The 20587-nt window shown below is 34.6% G+C and overlaps 1 protein-coding gene across 7 annotated transcripts in view; it reads right to left on the bottom strand.

The window, feature by feature from the left end:
• WDR11 (WD repeat domain 11) overlaps positions 1-20587 on the bottom strand; it is a 44782-nt gene that overhangs the window by 11549 nt on the left and 12646 nt on the right. For 2 of the 7 annotated variants that reach the window (XM_075757749.1, XM_075757748.1), the window contains exons 6-19: positions 19601-19766; positions 18791-18905; positions 17634-17829; positions 15742-15842; positions 14476-14652; positions 12870-12954; positions 8187-8293; positions 6842-6917; positions 5243-5351; positions 4805-4929; positions 4228-4375; positions 3337-3443; positions 2752-2866; positions 840-1011 (exon numbers count right to left, since the gene is read on the bottom strand). In XM_075757749.1, the coding sequence (XP_075613864.1) occupies positions 840-1011; positions 2752-2866; positions 3337-3443; positions 4228-4375; positions 4805-4929; positions 5243-5351; positions 6842-6917; positions 8187-8293; positions 12870-12954; positions 14476-14652; positions 15742-15842; positions 17634-17829; positions 18791-18905; positions 19601-19766 (1799 nt within the window). Of the gene's footprint in view, positions 1-839; positions 1012-2751; positions 2867-3336; positions 3444-4227; positions 4376-4804; positions 4930-5242; positions 5352-6841; positions 6918-8186; positions 8294-12869; positions 12955-14475; positions 14656-15741; positions 15846-17633; positions 17830-18790; positions 18906-19600; positions 19767-20587 lie in introns of all 7 variants that reach the window. The other 5 variants (XM_075757747.1, XM_075757745.1, XM_075757744.1 and 2 more) reach the window with 3 other exon arrangements.

Genomic DNA, 20587 nt, shown 5'->3' on the forward strand with positions numbered 1-20587 from the left:
GGACAGCTAAATCACAGGCAACCTTAACCCAGGCGCATCCTAATTTCACTGTGCTTGGCTTTAGAACGGTAATTTTTATAGCTTAATATTACAGAACATTCCTTTGATAGTAAAAATAGCTGTGATAAATTATGCGTTTCCTCAAACATCCCACACCACAAGTCCCCACATCACAATTTTGGTTATTACATGTGTCTTAAAACACATGGATTCTGACTAAGAAAATTCTATGAGTAAATACAGACCAAAAAGACCAAAACAAAAGCAGTTATTTGGAACACCAGTAATAAAAAACCCAAAAAATGTAGCTTAGTTAACTACATAAATAGTTAAATATTTAAATTCCCTTCTTAAGTATATGGCACTACTATTGCTATTTTAGAGTTCAGTGGGACAATCTACTTTGAAAAGCAGTGAAGCAGTCTACACACTGCCTTTGCTATCTGGAAATATCAGAAAAGGTTTTCACGCATTAACAAATGTTTCAAAATGATGCAATGAATAGCAGTGATGTAGGTACTGATACCTCATTGATGTACTAATGCTTTTTAGCTCAACTTGCTAGACATCGTACAAAAAGCTCTTATTTTGTTAATTTATTTTCCAATTAAGATATGAAAAATTACAGCTTATTTAGGAGATTAAACTTGTACCAAAAAAAACATCCATATGCCCCAAGCCTAAAAAAAATTTATCTGCATGTATGAAAACCACTATAGGGACACCTAATCCTCTATGTACGACTATTCTCTGTTCTAACAGAAGTGCTGAAGATTTTTATGGTCTGCTTTCAAAATGGAATATCTAGCAGCCCATAGCAAAAAAAGAAATCAACGTACCTATCAAGTCCTGTTCATCCATTCTAAAACATGATGGTTTCATGGACAAGTCTAGAACTCTAATGCACCCATCATCCGATGCCAAGACCACTTTGTCTGACGTGCACCAGTCTACATCCAGGATTCGGAAATTAACGTTTCTTCCACTTCTTAAACTGCTCACCATTTGTACCTTGAAAAGTTGAGTTATTTTTCATTTTTAGTAGGCTCTCCATCACACAGTGTAAGACACTGTCACGTGCCCAAGAGGCATACCACAAAATTTGCAATAAAAGGCGAAGTTAGTCATAAATCATTTTAATGATGATCTCTTCTGGAGAGTACAGAATTTAGAAACCTTGGAGTAGAGCATGTGGTTGCCCCAAAACAATACTTTTTCCCAATCGCGAGCTGAGAAAACATCCTTTTGAGCACAGCTGTACAGCTGCCTTTTAGTTACCTTTTCTGACATAAAATTTCCATGGTGAATTGGTGGAAATTTACATTTCCTCTAATTCCAGTCCCTGATCTAGCATACGTGCATCAAGGCACAAGTGAGGTACTCATTAACTCATGCTCTTCTTAAATATATACTTTCTTGATAAATACTGAATTTTTATTGAAATACATTTAGATATACTATTAACATAACATTACAGGAATAGGATGATTTATTGTCCACAAACAATAACTGTCCACAGATAAACAAATCCTTCTAAACTGCACTTTTAACCACAGGTCAGTATTTAAATATTTTGTAACCTTTCTGTAGCATCACAGAACACTGCAACTGTTAATATAAGAAAATATTAACAAAGCCTCCGCTGCAATCAACATTCTGCTGTTCCCTTTCACTTGTTCTAGAGCAAAGCATGGAGTTAAACAGACGTAAGGTACAACAGCTCTACAGCATGGTTACTCTGAGCACTGAGAGAATTAGGAAAAAACGTGGAAATATGAGATAACTGGTTGCAGGCAAAGGTGAAGTTCTAAGGAGAGATTATATGGATAACAGGACTGAGACTATAAAATATTTCTACAGATATTCTGAAAGATTTTCGGCTGAAAATGTGAATTAATTTTAAATGCCTTCATGTAGGAAGCTCCTTCCCTTTTCCCAGAAAACAAGAGGGAAGAGCTATAGGAGGAATATCCCATAGCATCAAAACTACTCAAAAGTTCTTCAAGGGATAATACTCTACTCTGCCTACATAATTCACAGTTGGTCATATCTGCTGTCTAACTCCTATCATCAACAGAGAGTTTCATATTGCTCAAATTAAGTGTCTCATTTCAGATCTGGTGCTCACTACAAAGCAAACAGAAAAAAAATTAAAATTTCTCTTTCATAACCTCGTAAGATGAACTTACTCCATGGGGCTATGTTAAAACAGTACAATTATCTTTCCTTCCCCATGGTACTATAATCCCTTGAAAGATCTATAAGCAAACCCCAGAAGATTTCTGAACATTACTACAGAATTTTTTAATAAGATGAGAAGCTAGACAACATTAATTAACAAGTGTCTAGCTTTCTGGTATTCCCTAACAAAATAAATCCATGCACTGAAAAATACATACTCTTGAATATGCACAGAAGTTAAGAAACCTGTAGTAAAAAATACTCTTTTGTCCATAGATTAAATTCTAAGATGGAGGTCTCCCTCTTAAATTTTCAATGTCTGCCTCAGAAACATTAGAGTATCTCAGAGACATTGTCAGCTTTATGAGTGAAAGGTACTTTTCATTGATGACAGCTTAAAAAATGCTTTATAGGAACTAAAAGTCTTCTGAGAAAAGCCATACAAATTTATTATACAACTGTCAGCAAGAAATCATGACTAAGTAAAACTTAATGCCTGACTCGTCCTTATTTTCAGAAGTAATACGTGCATTTTGCAAAGAAGCACATATCAAAACAACAGACACTTACCTCCTTTGAATCCCAAATTTCTGCTCCATCGTTGTACATTGCAAGAAGTTTTTGATTTCCTTTCCCTGGGGCAAACCTTATCTTTTTCACCCAGCTTCGGTGTGTAGGAATACCCCTAAGAAAAGCTCAAGATTAGTATCAATCATTCTATACCTAATATTGTGGGTAGTTAAATCCTTTCCATGAATGTTGCAGATCATATTGTACAGACTGAGATATACACACACATGTGTATATACACACACAAATGGCTATCCAAATTATCATGAAAATGAAAAAGATTAAATACTTGAATTAAATACTACAATATTTAACATTTTGTCAGAAGGCATTGCAGATTTAACATAAGAAAGATATCTAGCTGTTTTAAAAACTTTGATAAAATGTTACTCCATCTGAAAACACAAAAGATGAAATGTAGAGAACTGTAACACAGTAGGCATTTTCTGAAATTTTATTTCAAAATACTTGCATTTTTGGCCTCAAACAGCACAGATGACCTGCTGCAGTGAAGAACAAAAATGCAGGGGGAAAAAAACATTCTAATACTATCTCATGTTTATCAGACTTAATTTGCATTCATACCTGGATACTCTAGCTTTCAAATCCCAGAAGTTTAAGTTTCCATCAATGTCTCCAAGAACCAGGATATCCCCTTTCCAGGCAATACATGTAATGCTACCCATACTTCCCTGGAAATATATAAGAAACAGAATAAAACCTTGTGATTAATAGAGCCAACATTAGTATTTCATTTTCTTAAATATTATATGACATGATAGGTCAAATTCTGCTCAGTTAAAACACAATTCTGTGGAATATAAGCACTTATCAAGTCATATTTGCTTCAATAGACTTCAAAAGACATTTCATTGTAAGAAATTTTGTATTTAAAGCAATGGAAATCCCTTCTCTGTCCCTTGATGCAAGGAAACATCAACATGACAGACCTCATTAAACACAATGCTAGCATAAACTAAAGGAGGAAACAAAAACAAAAGAATTGCTATTCATAAAAAAAAAAAAAAAAGATTGTTCTTCAGAGTAACTGGGGAAAAAACAAACTTAAAATTCACAAAGAGTGCTCTGGTACACTCAAGTCCTCCTTATGATGCAATGCAAAATCCATTAACAGCGTATAAACATGTTTCAATAACACTCTTTGTTATTCAAGCTTTTTGCATATGCTTTTCTAAAATTCTTAAAAATATGTCATGTAATTTATTCAGAAAGCAAGTCAGGGCCTATGAAGATTCTAGCTTGTAAAAAAATCATTTACTTCAGCATTGTTTTCAGTAGAAAAACAACATGAAAAGAGAATTGCTACCATTTTTGAAGTTGGAACTTTTATTTCATATTTCAAACTATTGCATTAATGACCACGTGCCAGTACCACGCATATCTCTGATTTTTTTCTGGCAATCATAGCTAAGAAAAAAAATTAAAGCATCAATGATACAAAAAACTGGAACTCACATCAGGAGGAATTCTTGCACTGTCTTTTACTGAGTTTCCTTCTACTGTGAGATGATAAACCTGCCCATCGGCACCTGTAAACACAAAGTGCTCTCTGGCAGAAATGTTCTGACTCAGCTCCGATTTACTTTCAGCTTCCTGTAGCAAGCTTGAAAGAGAACACAATGAGACACAAGTATTTCTTTCTTTAAATTAGAATTGCAAGGTGATTTCTCCCTAACTATTGCACAGAAGCAGCACAAAAATGCATGTTTCCTTCAAAACAATTTACCAGAAGCAACGGTTAATGCTTTACACGCTTACATTTATACACTTACAGGAATGTTCAGGGGGCAAATAAGAGTTTTAATTCAAGAACCAGGTAACGAATGGACTGCTCACACCTGAGAGAAATAGGTACACTGTTTCCCTCATTTACAGTAAACTTTGACATCTAAAAGCTAAAGGGAGGCTCACAAAGTTGTTTGCCTGGTGTGTACTCAAGAATCAGTTCCAAAATAATTCTGTTCTGTAAAACAACGGCACATGGTGGGAAAACAACTGATGCAGAATAGCATTAAATCAGAATCAGAAATACCTGATGACAGAAGATTCAACGCTGCTAACTTCAGTATCTGATGCAACTGTCTGTCGGGCCATGGCCTCACGGGCTGCTAACTGCTTCTTCCTCAGGCTTTTTAAGTTATGAGAGGGTGACCACTCCTGGGAAAAATCGTCCAGGAAAAATAGAAAAGACAAATATTTAGTCCCTGAATTTACTGGGGATTTTTCTGTCAATTATGATGATTTCAATGAAGATACCTCCCCCCATCACCCAAGGAGCAGACCAAATTTTTCCACTAGTACCTGCTTTGTTCTTGCCTCTATTTGATGAAAGATGAAAACAGAAGAGTGAAAGCACTTATCTTTATGTTACAGAAACAGTAACATTTTGCTGCAAAACTGTTCATAGATTTTTATACTATCTCAACATATTACATTTAATAAGCAGTATGTAACAGATTTTATTCCTTACCAAAGCAGTTGCTGTAGGGAAGTTTTTAGACATTTCTCGGAGCAGAGTGCATGTCCTGACATCCCAGATCTCCAGTGGTTTGTCTTTAAATACTATAGCTAGATACTGCCTGAAACAAATTAGAATTTACTAAATGAAAAGTAATCATTCCATTCTAATTTGAGCATTTTACTTCATACTTGTTGTTCATATCAGCACTCTGGAAACCCTCAAAAACTAAGAGGAAGCAGAGTAAATTAATTTGGCTCAAATCACACTCTGGAGCTTGTGATTTCCTTGAGTTACTGAGGTGCAAAAGAGTGTCTGAAAGAGAGTCCTCCTTCAAAGCTAAAAGAATGAGAAATTTCTGTCAGGTGGTACTGCTCAATTACTGTAAAGGAAACAAAGGAAGTAATTCAGAGAAAGCAGCAGCACCTCTAACTTCGACATATTCAGCCCAAGCTGATGACTGCACAAGATATCAGAAAGACAAGATGGTAGGTTGGACAGATTTTTTTCTCTACACATGCCACTTCCCTAATCCAATGATGAATGAACATCAAATCCTCTAACACCTGTCAGTCATGTCTTCAGACCTTTCATCTGTGGAGCTAGATGAGTAGAACACCTTCAATCTACCACTTTTCACATGTAACTTGAAAATACAGAGAGGCTCTGTATCTATATGTACTCTTCTCAACTGCACTAATCTCTATTCAAATGAGCTATCCTTTCTTGTTATCTCTTAACATTCTAGTCTCTTCATCTAAGCCCATGGCTGTTCTTAATTTTTAATGTATTAAGATGACCATTATATGGTTGAACTCCTCCAAATTCTCTGGAACACAAACACACTTCTGAAAATATTCCTTTGCAAGCTAGAGAACATCCATTTTTTTCCTCCTCTGTAAAGAAAAAACACTTTAAAATTTAGACATAATGCTTTATTAAATCCAACACTATTTTAATTTCATTTACAGAGGAACGTAAAGTAATCTCACAGAGTACTACTGTTATTCTTTTTGATACTATAAAAACCAGGGCCTCCTGTCACATGCCTGATCTTAAAATAAGCAGGATTTGATGGTAAACAATACAGTCACTTAATCAGTTGATTTCTCAAACAACTATACCTCACATCTAGTTTTCCAGTAGACAATTTTATAAAGATGTGAAATACATACTTAGGAAAATTAATAAACACACGAAAAATCATCCCACCTTTAATGCCAATCTTCTAGTTTTAAGTAATGCTTAACTTCTAGAAAAGGGAATTAACTAATAACATAATCAAAGTTGACAAAAATTGTTCAGCACTCTTATTCTCCTTAGTATTATCAAAATGTCCATCCAGTGAACACAATTCTTAAAAGAACTAAAATATTAACGAGTGATTTTGCAATGTGATTGGGTCCTGAAGTGACAAAGTCAACCACAGAAACATTTGCAGCATTTGCACTTTGAACTAATACTCTGAAGTATTTTTCTCTTGATGCTACTGCACATTTTTCTGTACTCTCTGGAGTCTTTTTTCCTGGAATTTCTATTATAGCTATTAAGTCATTAGGATCTTCATGCAGTACAGTAAAATTTATAAACTTCACAGGGCTAATTACTTACTTCAAATGAGACACCTTTATCATTTCAATTGCTGGCTCATCATTGCCTCGCTCCCCACGAAATGCGATGCTCCTGCCTGGAGCACAAAAACCACACCGAGGAAAACAGAAATAGTTACCAAACTAAATACAAATACAGAAATAGTTTAAACACTATTCTGTTTGTAAAGAGAAATCATTTACAAACTAAACTAGAACATCTCCAAGTAACCTGCCATATCTTACATTACCCTTGTCATTGTCAAAGTCTCACTGTGTTTCAAAGGACTAAATATAATGTAAATTCTACTAATACAAGACCTGACTCGCTCCCAGAGCACAACTACTGAAACTGATTTGCCATGAGCACTACATAAATATTGAGAAAGAGTTCAAAGAGTTATTCTTTTCCACTCAAAGCCAGTGAGATCTACTCTCAATTCCCCAAGGAGGAAATTCATGGGTGGATTTCAAGTTTTGTAAGAGAAATTAACTCTTACAAAATAAATAAACTAAGTCTGAAAGTATTTCCATGGCGAAGTGCTAACTCATTCTACACTTAGCAGAACCGTTCTCTTTCTTCCCAGCTAAAAGAATAAACCCTAAAAACTTATAATCTTATTCCAACAAAATATTCACTCACCTGTACAAAGTTGCAGAATTACAGGTGTTATACATATCACTAAAATAACACACAGCAGGGTATCACAGCATCTCCTATGCAAGTGTCACTCTCCTTAGCTTGCAAGGAAAATTCAAGTTTCCAAACTTTTGCCACTCTTATGACTGCTCGTAGCTAAATTACTTAGGCCAATTATGTAAATAAATCTAGTTATCAACAATGCTACTTAGAGCTCTCATGTCAGAGGCCAAGCTACAGGAAACCTTCCAGCTCTATTTTCTTCATTAGTGATCAAACATCCTAGGAATTTTCTTCCTTTTTGTTGCTCAGAAGTGTAAATGAGAATTTGTCAAAGGGTTCATGAAGTAAATACAATAAAAGTATCCAATTTCATTATTAAAATATCCATTTTACATTCATACACACACTCAAATTCTGGCCACGCATCTGGCCTACCTTGAAAAGTTATCTGTTGCTGATACAAACCACAATAAATGGCTCAACACTATTTCAGGCACACGTGAAACGATGGGCGTAGACTGACAAAACACATTTAGAAATAGATGCATTTTGTGGACATAGAAAACATTACATGGTTTCACAAGGGCAGAAGAGCAGAACTAGTTAAAATTCCTCTTTATAATATCATGATACCAGAAGAAAGAATAAAAAGTAGTAAACTGCCGTTTGAAACCTCCCAACAAATCTGTCAGCCTCTTGTACAAATTTCTCAGGAAATACTAACCTGTTGGTAGGTCTACCAGCTGCAGCTCATTCCTTACTAGCCCCAGATTGTTAGGAGTTGATGTGGCAAAGGAAATAAACCCAGTCAAGCTTATCCACTCGATTCCCCTGTTATCAGAAGAGAGTACATGGAGCATATTAGCCAAAATATTTGAATGGCTAGAAAATAGCCTGGACTAGCATGACTCTGATTAAATCAGTGGTTTACCAGATGGGAAGAACTATCAAGTAACTCAAATTTGCCAGCATACAGAAAGAGAAAAATATTCCTAGGGACAGCAGAGTGCCAAATAATTGAGTGTTTTATCTGTGAAATATATCAAGGAACTGATCTAAAAGAAAATTAAGACTGCTCTAATACACACATAGGCCCAAGTTCATTTCAACATGGGTAAAAGGATTTAGGTTTTCCTCAAATTCTTCAAAAACAGATTACTTAAGAACTATTTCCAGGACAACTAGGTCTTCTGTTACATCTATTGTAAAATCCTGGTCTCTTTTCAAGAATATATGTGAAATACGAGAAAGATAAAGAACAGTATTTATGATTTACTGTCAGTAAATCCAGCTCACATTGTATTATGTAGAAGCTTCCTAAATGCAATGTGGATGGGCAAAAGCAAAGAGTATTCCTATAGTATTTTGCATATACAGGTTACACCCATACCTTTATTTTTTTTAGTTCAAGCTTTAAAATAAAATGGGAAGTTTTTTTTCCTAAATCCTCAAGTTAAAAATTTAGGACCCAATCCTTTTCCCACCAGGACCTATGAAAGTTCAACCAATAATGTCAATCAAAATGAGAAGCCTTCAATTATTAATTGAAACATTACAGGAATGATTGAATAGAAATCTCCAATTGCAACAATATGTGACACTGCAAGTCTCTGAAGGGTCGCAAATACAGGGAGCTTTCTGAAATGGAAGAAATACGAATTCTGACACCATTCTAATTTTTATCTATTATTCTACTATGTTTTTGGAAAAAGCATAGAATACTCATAATGCAGTGGTGAATAACCGCTGGCAACAACATTCTCGTTCAAAGACCTGAGGCATTTTCCATACTTCTTTCATCAGCTCAGATTTAACAGGACAAGTCCTTTATCTTTGCTGCCGGCTGCCATCTGTCAATACCAACAAAATCTTACAGAAATCCAAGACACTCATAATCCAAAGGAAAGCTTAGTTTAGCTAAAAGCTTGCACCTGAAAATGTATTTTTTTTTTATTGTCATACATGTAAATTGACAATCTGAAGACAGTGTTTCAAATTTTAATGAAGGAAACAAGTAATGCTTTCCCTACTGAAATATCTCCATTTGCAAAATTTTCTACTAAAAAGAAATCTTTGTCTACTAGAATTAAGGGTTACGTTCAGCTGTAAACTATTTCTCAGACTGGATCCACTCTTTTAAAATACGAAATTCAGGTTTCTATACATTCAACTTGCCTCAGTTACTTCAGGGGTAAGATTCAATTGTTTTGATTAATATTTCCAATGCACAAAATTACAGAGTGCACTGAAGTGGATAAAAATACAAATTACTTTTCTAGTTGGGAATGGATTGTTGTGACTTTATGACAAGGCAGCTGCTACTCAAATTAATTATAAGAATTACAAGAAAAAGAGAAAGGAAAAATTGGAAATGAAACCATATCATAAAGGAAACTGTATTAAAATCTCAATCATATTATGAGAAAATACTCTCAGCCTCAGATTTTATTATTCAAAAAGAATTTTCCTGGTACTTCAAAAGTATTTCTATTGTCTACATGTCCAAAAATGAACGTCAGCAATGGAACAAGTTTTTCCTTTTTAGGAGGAGGAAGGTTAAGAAAAAGAAGTTAAAATAAGTGCTGAACATGGTACATCGGAGATAATTGTACATCCTGTAATGGAGACTTCAGATTTCAATTCCAAATACACAGGATTTCATTGCAACACTGCCTACACTTGTCAGGCAACGCATATTTACTAATGCACAGAAATAAATCTAGCACACCAACACCTGCATGACAGAAATAGTAGGTAGTTTTCATTCATCTTTCTCTGTGCGAGGTAAGTTTTTTTTAAGGAGCTGATGAATGTTTGCAAAGCAGTCTCCCAAAGGGGAGTCAGCTTAAATTCAACTGCTAAAACTTGGATGTAATGCAATAATTTTCAAGTTTTGCCTGCAGGCCATACACATTCTTGTTACAGTCAGTGAGATTTTAATTTTAAAAAATTAACGCTGTTGCAACCTTGAACTTGCTGAGCTTCAGTGAGAAAGAATGAGAAACACTGCTCCAGTCAGTTATCCATCTATCAGACTAAGCAAAAGTAGCAGTGACAGACACTGCAAATGCACCACTCTCACTGAACCAGAAGCTACATTGCAGGCATTTTATTTACATGTCTCAAAAATATTCTCCTCTGCATTGAAGATGTATTATCATTTCCTCTCTTACCAGAATAGCTTAGATTGGTCCACTTAAAACAGGTATCAGACTTAGTTATTTCATGGTTCTTCTAATTCCTCTCAGTGATAAGAATTATTTGCATTTCTCTGTATCCTGAAGGAAGAAAGACTGACCTCCTGCTCACAGTTTCTTTCAGCCAGCACACATGCTATAGTCTCCCTCTGTTTTTTCCCCTCACGCTCCTAGCAGTAGCCTGATTGACTTTTCCTCTCTGTGTGCTCTGAAGCATTTCTGCTGCTTCTTGCCTCGGTCTCCTAATAAAAACCAAATTAAACTCAAAGGAAAAGTATTTACTCACATAACTCTAAACAAATAGTGAAATAGGTAAGTAATAACCATGGAAAAAATGAATATTCAAGGTTACTCATGAGTATGAATATCTTAAATGTAAGACAGTTCACCCTACTCCTAATCTCAATATAGAATTGCAAAGTTTAAAAATAATTAAAAATATCAGCATGTGACTACCTATGTAGCTTCTAAAAAAGAACACTTTAATCTCCAAAAAAAGGCAATTGCTAGCACCTAGACAACTCAGTGGCCATTATTTCAGCACAGCTGATAGGTAAAGGACAGTTGCCATTCCAAAGACCTTAAACTTAAAAGGCAATGAAAACTCTGCTGGCCTTGAGATGCAATTTCAGAGTATTCTCAATTACATACTAAAATAATGGAGTTCCCTGAAGGTGTATTTTCAGTTAAAACTGAAATAGAGGCATTATCCAATCTATCTGCATTTCAGAGGTAAAGTAAGAATTCCCACTGAAAAACTGTTGCACTCCATGAATATTAATTAAAAAAAAAAATTACTGTGCCTTATTCTACATTGCTTAAAGCACTCCCTTGGACTTGTAAAAATTATGCAGAAAGTCACTCAGACCATTAAGAGCAGGACTGAGGAAATTAAAACAAAAATTTGAAAGACTTACGCAGGTAACAGCTTATGACTAAACAAAATTCACAATCATTTTAATTTTGTTCTAAAAATATCATTTGTGCAGGGACAGTTCCTAAAAAGACAATGTATTGAAAAGTTGCAAAACGTTTTGCAAAGTGAGAAGTCCAAACTAACAATGTTTCCAATAATACATGAAGCCTAAATAAAAGAAATACTTTTTCAAAAGTGCATTTTTTCCTGTCTCCCCATTTTTTTTTTTCTTTAATCTGTGAAATGTTAGTAGTGGGTTTAATTTTGAATTCTATAACCACCTCAATGAAGGAAAAAGCAGTATCCCCTTGTGCTGCATAACAGCACATAAAATGAAAATAATTTTGTAAGTAGTTAATGGTATGAAACAAAAAAAAACCAACGTCAAATGGTTTAGAATGGAAAGGGAAAAATCTATTCTTACAGTGCGTACCAGTCACACCAGAAATGTAAATATACTTATGTGATTTTGGTGGTAGATTCAAAGCAGGTTTCCATAATGAACTTTAAGAGTTATCTATTCTCAGACTTCCTTCGTACCTTTTTGTAGAATAAACTGTAAAATGAAGACCTTACCCTGACAAAGGCTTCATGCCACAGCTCTGGTACAAATTTTTACTAATATTACTACTAAAGATAAGTATTTTATTTTCCATGCTTAAATCTGTCTAGAAATATGTATCTTGCAAGCACCTTTGCCATTAGCTATCCAAAAAGTATGCCATTGTGTACACACAAACACACAGTACGACAGCTTTAAAACTTACTCTGTTCCTTACTTAGGATGGATAAATACTGAGTCCTGTATTCGGTCTTTAAAATCTTTTAATGGTAAAATTATTTTTATTTCAGTTAGGAGTAGAACTGTCTCAATAGCAATTTCAGCCCCAAGGGGGCAAAGTAACTAAACCTTGGTGTACAAAAGGGCATTATTTCAAAGGACATAATCTGTGAGTCACGATGGTTATATAAATAAGACACTGTAATAAAGTTTCTTGTGCTAAAAAGACTTCTTTGTACTAGAATACACTAAAGAAGGAAGTAGTTGATATGCATCCTAGATCAACACACACAGATTACAATTCAAATATTTAGTTTAATGTAATTTTCACTCTAATTCTGACAGTGTGTTACTGCTTATCGATAGCAAAGACACTGTTAAGGTAGACCACTCAACATGCAATTTTCTTAAGCATCATCAACTATGAAACCAGACATCCACATTGCTGCTACAATGTCAGTTAGTTTTAAAGTTTGTCTCCCAGAAAGATTATAACAGGAATTAAAATCTTACTTGACTTCACAGGAATGGATGCTTAACTCTTTGTGTAAGAGTCCACTTGTAAGATGAAACACCAGGACAGAACCATTACTTGTACCTATAAAGAGTCATTCAAAAAAAATACACACTCATTTTATTCTTCTTTTCCATACTTTAGTACTTTACTGCTACTTCTCTCTTCCCCCCCCCCTTTTTTTTTTTAACACCTGTAACTTATATTTTTAGAAAAGGTATTTTGATTTCTAGTGCTTAAATCCCAAATATTAAACCCTCCAAGGTTCTCTGCAGCCACTGAAATCCATTTGGAACAAGATATTTTCCTGAACCCACTTGTAGGGCCTGTAGAAAGGAAATGTTTCTTTTTATTTTGATTACTCAAGATGAGTAAATGCCTCAAAGAAGAATATTAACTGTTTTCCATCAATAATCCCAAGGGAGAATTATGAGTAGATTTTACTGAATCATTAAAGCTTTCTCATCCCTGAAATAATGACCTCTTTCAAACTACAAATCAATAACTTAGTAGCTATTAGCTTCAATTAGATCAAATACCTTCTGAAACACTGAAAGTTACAATTTTTTATTAGACCCTAGGAAGACTTACTTTTCCTTCTCTTTTTTCTTTATATTCATAATCAACTTTATTAAATACAACAATGCACATCTAAAGAGCCATTCAGGTACCTTAAGTGCAGAATGCTGCAGACCTTGCTGTAAATGCACTTTATACCTACCTATTAGTTTCCTAATCTTTATATTTCACCTGTTTTAACAGATACAGCTTATGTAAAATCTATAGCACACGCAACCTTAAGAATAACAAAAATCTCCCAAGTCTGACTTGTGACACACAGTCTTGACAGGGCAGTCCAGAATCAATTGATATCTTAGATATACCAAGAGCATATTTGAATAACTCAAATCCTGAGGTCTAATTTTATAACCTACTACAATCTCTAAATTACAGCATCTCTGTGCCTACTGTTCCAGTCCAATCACTGCAAAGACAGCAGCCTGTATGGATACACTGTGAAATTCCTGATGCGGTATGAAAGAGCATGCCAGAAAAACCACATTTAAATAGGGAGAACTTGGAGGTAATAAATCAGGTGCTCACCGGCAACTATTGTAGTATCTAGATGAGCTTAAATACCTTTCTCATAAGACAGAAAAAAATTTATTCAGGAAAAATAATGTGCTTGAAGTATATTTTTTAGGTACTTATATCAGGACAAAAGTCCAGTCTCAATGTTAAGGTAATTTAGTTATTCTAGGAATGCAGTGCTGCAGAAGTCCATACTTATTGATGTTTAGAATGAAGTTAGAGCAGCATGTAAAACACTGAATGTATCAATGGACCAATATCACAGTAAATTAAAGGATAAATACAAGCTTCCTAATATGTTGCAATTTTTGAGGTAGCATTACTTAATCCAAGGCAGGAAGAAAAAGAATCCAAAGACTATCGTGGTTGCTAACTAATACAAGGGTCACTATCTGCGATTAGTTACACGGGACAAAAAAATTGATTTTTTTTTCCTGTATTAGCAACTATATTGGTATTTATTATAGAATATATTCTTTTCAGAGCAACGAATAAACGATTCAAGACACTTACCAACAGCAAGGATTGGCTCATATTGTTTAATATTTTTTGTCGTCAGTGGTGGGCACATGCGGATAGCAAATGGAGGCAAAGGAAGTCCTGAAAGAAGTCCAGTCAGCAGAAATTTGAGGTGCACTTCTTGCAGAAAAGAACTTTTTAACTGTTCTTCTCCAGCAATTGTGCCTTGCCCTGCTTAAACATGAAAGCTCTTGTTAGTATTCAATTTTAATCAGAAATGTTATGGAAAGTTATCAGGCACTGGAGTGCACTTCTGTTAATTTCTCCAGTAATAACTTTCTTTCCTAACACTAATGAGGGGGGAGGGGAGTGAGGAGAAAGGAAGGAAGAGGAAAAAAAAGTGAAGTGCAACCATTTCAGTCTTCTTCCAGAATTCAAGGGTAGCTTTTACTTATTTTTTTCTCCTTTTTTTTTTTTTTTTAAAAGTTAGTTACAAATATTTTAAAATTACTAGACCAACTGAAAGACTTATGGAGGTATATATAACCCTAAACAGTAAAAACTGAGTGCAATCTACCACTAAAAATACAGTGGATTTGCTCAGATACAACAATAAAGATGGGCAGAAAAAAAGATGTGATTCCACCACTGTATACTTTCTGCAGGCAGCCGTACCGGTCTGAGTGATGTAAGGCAAAAATTAACAATGGCTATGATGTCAGTAACTACAGGAAATGCAGATAAGAGAACAAATCATGCCCTAAAGGTCATATTTAAACACATGAGGTAAAGAGCAAAAGAACCTCCCGCAGTGGTAAGCTGCCTGCACCAGCTAATACAGACAACTTTTGGTAAAAGGAAATCCAAAATCTGCACCCTTGCATCTCTGAGCAGCACTAGTCACTTTTCCAAGAAAAATTAGTTTTAAAACATAAAGATAACCATCTTTATGTAACATTTCTCAGTACTTAAGTGTTGGTTGCTATCTAGATTTCACAAAGATGAGATGTGTCAGATAAATTGTCTTCATCCATTTAAGATTACTTCTAAGAAATGAAGGAGTTTTGGCCAAATTCCATTTAAATATTTTTTTTTTCCTCAGAGAAAATGAAGTTTAAACATTGGTCCTCAACATAAAATCCTCAAAAAGATTAATTTACTAATTTCTTTAGCAAATAGGAATTCTTTTCTTTCAGAATTACTATTTAAAATGTATAGAAAATAATTCTAACATATGTAGTTCCTAAGTAAGCTAAGATGTACAATGACTCAAAAAAACCTAAAAATGAGTAGCAGTAGTATTATGAATAAAATTCTTACCTATCATGTTGTCTAATGAGAGGTCTGGAAGTTTATTTTGGAACGCTCCTACAGGAATTCCACAGAATGAGACTGGGGAATACAAAGGTGATGCACTTGAGCTGCTGTAAAAGAAATGAAAACAAGTTCCTAATACAAACCATATTGCCTTTTGACTTAGGTCCTCGATTTTCTTTTTTCCACAGGTTGTTCTTTCAGTATTCCTACCACTTATTACTTGCACAATATTTTGAGAAGATTATTCCCAACATCAACTTCCATGAAAAACTGTACCAGGAGATAATGCACACAAAAACGTACAAAATTTAAAATAACTTTCATCTTCCTTAAAGAGATATTTGTAAGTAAGAGAAAAACAGACAGATGCATCCCTTGCTTGGAAGTGTACCTACACACTGAATGGAAGCTTTTCAATGTACAGCTATGTTAATGAATACAGCTAAGGAACGATCATAAATATTTTAACATTTAAGAACAGATTCCCAAACTTGGGGAACCTTTTTCATTAACCTATATAAACATCTTGTATAGGTTCCAGAACACGAAACCCGTAACTGAAGCAATGCCTTTACCCAAACATACAGAACACAATTGCCTTTGCATATACAAAGCTGCAACAGAAACTTAGGCCATTATCTATATTTACACTCTTGTGTGACATCTATGCATCTAGCAGGGACTCAAACAGCCCCTGCAGCCTTGTCAATCATATCTTGGTGGGCTGAGGACAGGTCTCTGTCATAAGCAAAGACCAAAGGCTACTGCCTGCATCCAGCTGCACGCAAAAATCCAGTTTAAGGCATGTACAAAGCCTTTTTCTTTAAAATCTCACTTTAACAGACTTTGAGTTCAAATTTTAATTAAGACAATCAAATCCAGCAGGATCAAGAGCTAATGGAGGAAGACTCCTTCAAAATCCATTAAAGACTTTGTGCCAACTAGAAATATGCTTTACTTTTCAGAACAATCCAACTATATTCAGACTCCTCTAGGCTCAGTGATTTTTATATTTTTATTACATTTTTCCTAGTTATATAATCAGGACAAAAATCAGTGTTTTAGAAATGAGCCTAAGAATCCAAGAAGTAAACCCCAGCAACACAGGGATCCTTAACAGCTCTCTTGAGTATGCATCACAAAGAATCCATCTAACAGTATTTTTGAGAACATCAAGAATAAAAACATTAAATCACTGATAAGCAACAAAAAGATCTATGCTGAAAATCTGGTATTTCTGACATTTAAAAGTCTACTAAGAATTCTGTACTTCTTTTACGGCAGTAAGTTATTTATTTTATCAATAGTACATTTAAGATTTATTTCAGCAGAATGACCATAATACACTGAACGTTCAAAGAACTACACTACTTCATATAGTATTTTTAGAGACTGCTCAAAATCTAAAACAGCAAAGGCCTTGTATATAAAAATATTGTTTATAACACCATATACAATCCACCTACTATGCAGCCTCATACTGTTCTGTGTCAAATTCACCTAAACCTATCAGAAAACCTTCCCCCTACTTAAAACATATTCCTTCCATTCCTGCAGGAAATTATATGTGAAGAAAGCCAAATTAGAAGAAAACATTACTACAAAATAACGTGACTATTCATTCCTATCTTTCGTTTCCTTATTCTAGCCCCTTAGCGTGGAATTATTTTTTAAAGAAAGAAGAGTAAATACCGATCCTTCACTTCCCCAAAGCAAGGGAACTAATCTATTTGGGTGATATATTTTGTTCCTCTTCCTTTCATTCATACCAATGTATAGCACATGCCACACTACCATATACACAAGGACATCACTTTTAGAATATAATTAAATACTACATGCCACTTGTAAATGTAACAGATGGAAGCTTTGATAAGAAAAATAAATCCCATTACCTGTTACGCACACTTCTGCCAGAAATACTGGATTTTAATTCCCAGATCATTACCCTGCCATCACTGACTATGAGAGCTGCAGAATTCTCATTCACTGGGCAACAGACCATACTGAAGGGTCGAACTGTTTTTGTGACCCTGATTGCATCGCACTGACTTCTTAAATCATAAATCAGCTCCTGAACTGGGTCTGGATCTGTAACATCAATGTCCCACACAGGACAAACAATTAGAATGGAAAACATACGATATGATCAATCAACAGAGGTAAATGTACAGAATGACTGAGCTCTTTGGTTGAAATCCACATGCTTCCTGTGCAACAATTACAAAAAATAATCAAAACCAATATATTGTTGATCTTGCTGTATACAATACAGCTTGGAAAAGTTCTCCAAAATGTAACTTTGTCTTTAAAATATCTTATTCCACATGAATCTTGCAAAATCTAAAAAAATTAGTGTTGCATATCTGGGCAGAAAGTGCATCTGCTCTCCACAATCTAAAACTTGCTTGGTTTATTGGTAAACTTGGAAGCAAGTAATATAGCTCACTAGAAATTACCAAACTGCCAAAACCAAAACAACCAAAACAAACTAACAAAAAATACCCCAACTTATTTACATTTACAGAACTGTGTTTTCCCTTCTTTTTTCCAGTCTCCTTCATTATATTTAAAAGACCATTCTTAGTAACATTTCAAAAGAGAGACAAAGGTTTAATAATTTAGATTTTAATCTAAATTTAAGCCCATGCCTTCGTTCTAAAATCAATTCTTCCAATTAACCAAATGACTTCCAAAACCTTGTGCTTGCCTGCAAAAGATGTTTTTTCTTAAAGATAAAAAAGAACAAACAAATCGTCTTTTATCTAAAACTTTCCTGTATATGTGACTGTTAAGTCACTTCATAATTTAAGTATTATTTAGTGATAAAAGAATTATCAGGATATTAATATCTTTTTTTTTCACTAAATTTCAGGGAAGTAAAAAAAAATTTGGGGAGAATGCAACATAAATTTAAATTTAATGTATTAAAAAAACCCTAGAAGTGCTGTCATTCACCACCCTGTATGAGGCATGATGGTTAATACTGATGTTAAAGTATTAATTAATATGCCTCAAAGTTCATTTCTGGACATTTTGACACAAAACTTACCTGGCTCTTCATTTGGAGTTCCAGTTATACTGCAGTTAGATCTGCGAACTCTTAAAGTTATACAACCATTCTCATGTAGGCAAAATAACCCATCACGCTGAAAACAAGGAATGACCTAGGTAAAGAGATACCACATTGTATCGGGTTATCAAAATGTTATCCTTTGCAAAGCACACTTGCAAATAAACACACAATTTCTGATGTATAAACAAGTCGCTACCAATAATGCAACACTTCAATGAATTTCTTTACCTACAGTACTTGTGAATAAGGAAGTCAATTTGAGAAATTCATTGAAAGCTTTTGTTTGAATTGTTTGCTGATTTGGGGTGGGTTTTTTTAAACATTGATTTACTCTCTATATTCTTTTTAGCTGGTTGTTTTTTTAAAAAAAGTGATGAACAACTTTCTTTTTTGGTATCAGAATTCAGGATTCAAGAGAATAAAGATGCTTCACTAAGACCTCAGGCTCGATTTCGCCGTCTAATTAAGCAAAGGCAGATGCTCAGAGAACCAGCATTAACTTGTGTGTAAGCAGCTTAACCACGAGAGAAAATAAAAGGTCCTTTTTACATAGCACTGTTTCCACACTGGTAACTTTTGTACCACCACAAAATGAAGTGGGTTTGCTGCAGAGCTCAGAAAACTAAATTAAACAATGCTTGGTTCAGAGGACATTTTCCCCCCCTGGTGAGCTAACTTCTTTTCATCCTCTAAAACTAATTAAAACACAACTGTCAGTGGGTCATGAACTTACATATGATCTTAATAAACTATTACAATGATAGAAACCAATCAAATTTTCATTACCTGCAGGAAAGGCACACCTGTTCTTTCAATTGCAATCACACCCACTGTCTGATTCACTTCCAAGTCAAGAATCAAAATTTCTCTGGGATACAATAACAGCATGTAGTTTCTTTTGGAAGGCAAATACGACAACTGAAGACAGTCGTTGAGTGTTACAGATTCAGCACTGCAAAACATCAGATATAAACTTTAATCAAGTTCAGTATCAACAAATACTTCAACTTCAAAATAAAATTAACACTACCAATTTTCCTGCAGCTGCGTTTTTTCAAGTATTCCCTGTTTTCATCGCTAGGGAAATGTAGATTTTGATTTAATTGCTACAGCAGTGCAAAGCATCACTGACCTTTAAAAGACATACAGTCTGTTGACTTTTGTCTAAATAAGATTATAGAGTAATTTTTAAAATAATATGTAATTCAAATGGAACAAGTGTAATTCTTGCACATCTCAAATACAAAGCAATTCAATTATGAACAGTGCTAGCTGCCATGACATTTACTGGTATTCATGGGAAATTACCCTTAAACATACTGCTTACTTCAATTTTTTATATAATTATGCATATTACTTTATTTTGAAATGAACAGAACTAGCCTATCAAGAATATCAGTCTTCAAGCTCAAAGAATGTAGCAAAGAGCAAATGTTCATCATTTTGTTGATTGTTAACAGGAGACTGGCTGCAACGTGAAGAGGTTCATTAGGTACATGCAATCTCATGAATTATATTTAAATCACATTGAAGAAAATCATCTTCATAGTGCACACAGGTTGGAAGGTTTCTGAACTGATTTAATATATCATCCCTTTGAGGGGTTTGGTTTGGATTTAATCTCCTCATTCGACCACACTAAACCCTCCTTAAACTATTGTTGCATCTCATTCCTTGCTTCAGGAATATAATTCACCTTTTCTCTGCCATCACTTCCCTGACAATCTCCTGCTCCTCTTTCCCCGAAGTTTCCCTAAACTAATATAGAACCAG

Source organism: Balearica regulorum, chromosome 7 (assembly GCF_011004875.1).
Source record: "Balearica regulorum gibbericeps isolate bBalReg1 chromosome 7, bBalReg1.pri, whole genome shotgun sequence".
Taxonomy (NCBI): domain Eukaryota; kingdom Metazoa; phylum Chordata; class Aves; order Gruiformes; family Gruidae; genus Balearica; species Balearica regulorum.